General features: G+C 42.3%; 1 protein-coding gene across 1 annotated transcript; it reads right to left on the reverse strand.

Annotated features, from left to right (window-relative positions):
- Positions 1–227: 227 nt before the first annotated feature.
- LOC123177436 (putative disease resistance protein RGA3) lies at positions 228–2040 on the reverse strand (the record flags this gene model as incomplete). Its single annotated transcript, XM_044591181.1, has 2 exons — positions 228–450; positions 540–2040. Coding segments are annotated over 2 exons (1539 nt in total), but the record flags the coding sequence as incomplete, so codon positions are not given.
- Between the last annotated feature and the right edge of the window lie 4 nt (positions 2041–2044).

Raw genomic sequence — 2044 nt, forward strand, 5'->3', positions numbered from 1 at the left:
TTTTGCTTCTGCTTTTGCAGCTTTTTCACTTTGGCCAAAAAGCCATAAAAGCTCCTAAATAGGTGCTTTTAGAGCTTTCATGGCTTTCGGAGCTAAATATTGTTATATCGATTCATCAAAAACCAAAAGCTCCAAAAGTACCAATTTAGAAGTTTTTATGGCTTTTTGGCCAAAGTGAAAAAGCTGCAAAAGTAGAAGCAAAAGCCCAAACAAACAGGGCCTAAGAGCTAGACACTGCAAAACAAGGAGAATTCAAAATACATAAAAAGAACGATGCACAGTACTGCTATTTTGCATATACCAGTAAAAAAAATGCATGCCCTTTGACCATATGCACCTCTTGAAAAATATGATATGTCACGACATAAGTAAAAAAGGCCGACGGTTCTTCCTTCATGATATTGTTTCTCTATTATTCAACCACCACATTTACAAATTCATCCAGTCGTTCTGCAACCAAGTAACAAAATGATATATTTTCAGAAAAGGAAGAACAAAAACATCGCAATGAAAACAATTTAATCGATGATCTTACGTACCAATGTCTGTTTTGTAGGAGTAGGGCTCCTTGGTGTAGGAGATATATCGTGTCTCTTCTGCTGATATGTACCCAGTTGCTTTTAGTTGGTGAACATGCTGGATCTTTCCCCACTCGGATTCCGAAGAGTTGGCATCTTGTAAGGATATCAGTTTGAGCAAGCTTATGTAGCATTGTACAATCAACTTCTCTAACTTTGAGTGCCGGAAGTAATCTGGGAGCACTTGAGCAGTCACATCCACCCATTCGATGCTCTGGAGTGATGGCAAATCTTCCAATACCTTTAGCCCTGGGCAGCTAACGATGTAAATATGCTGCAAATTTGGATTGTTATAGATTCTCTCTAGTGTTCGGTTGTCAACTATGCGAAGCTCAACGAGTGAAGGGAAGTTGTGTATGGAGACCAGGTGCGAGAGGTTTCTTAGATCCAACTCCCGCAGTGCATTTGCATGATGTGCAAGTCCAGGAGGGAGATACTTGAGCTGACAATTGACAATTGTAAGCACCTCTAAAGTTGTCATAGCTGGGATTTGCTGCTCCCATTCCCACTCTGTCAGTCCCAACATCCCCTGAAACCCAAGTTTTCTCAGCTTGGGAAATGCAACAACAGCAGCACCACCAGAAAGTGTCTTATCTAGGCCGATGTCCCGACCACCAATTGAGGGCATGCGAAGACCATGACCGATATACTTGATGAATGGAGCTTGGTCAACCCAAAAATAGTCAAGAGAGGGGAGTTGGCCTAAGCCAGAAGGCAGCTCATAGCAAGCGTAACTTGATAGCTCAAGCCGCTTTAAGAAGGTAAAGACTGGCACCATTCTCATCCACTGGGGAAGTTTGTGTCCAAAGTATCCAATGATGGCAAGCTGTTCTATGCAGGTTGGAGGACAGAGATTACCCAAAACCTCCTCGATTCTCTCTTGCTCCCCATTGTTTTGCTCTTCCACCTCCCTATTCTGTGTAAATCCCAGGTTCAAAATTCTTAGGTGGGCTTTACTACTAAGTTTTGCTCTAGCGGCCACAGAACCAGAAGATGCCTTCTCCAAACTTTCTATGACAAGCATTGTGAGTCTCGACAAAGGCCCTAGTTCTTCCAGACTGGACCATACTTGATCTGTATTATCATCTGAATGAGTTGGAAACCCAGATATCATGACCAAATCTTCCAGCTTCCCAAATCCACGAGGAATTGATGCTATGTTGGTGCCAGCAAAGTTGATATACCTTAGCTTTCGCAGCTTCAAGATGCTATCTGGAACATGAGAAATTTTTACACAATCTGCAAGTTCGATGAACTGCATAAACATCAGATCACCTATTCCTTGTGGGATCCCAGATATGCTTGTACCTGCAAGTCCCAAGTACCTTAAATGTCTGAGGTTGCTTATCGAGTCAGGTAGCTCGACAACATTTACACCTTGTAGACTAAGTACTCGCAGGAGAGAAAGGTTGTTCCAAAAACCTTTTAAATCAACCCTGGGGCTTTCGAATAATATCAATGTTCGT

Source organism: Triticum aestivum, unplaced genomic scaffold, assembly GCF_018294505.1.
Source record: "Triticum aestivum cultivar Chinese Spring unplaced genomic scaffold, IWGSC CS RefSeq v2.1 scaffold77982, whole genome shotgun sequence".
In the NCBI taxonomy this organism is placed as follows: domain Eukaryota; kingdom Viridiplantae; phylum Streptophyta; class Magnoliopsida; order Poales; family Poaceae; genus Triticum; species Triticum aestivum.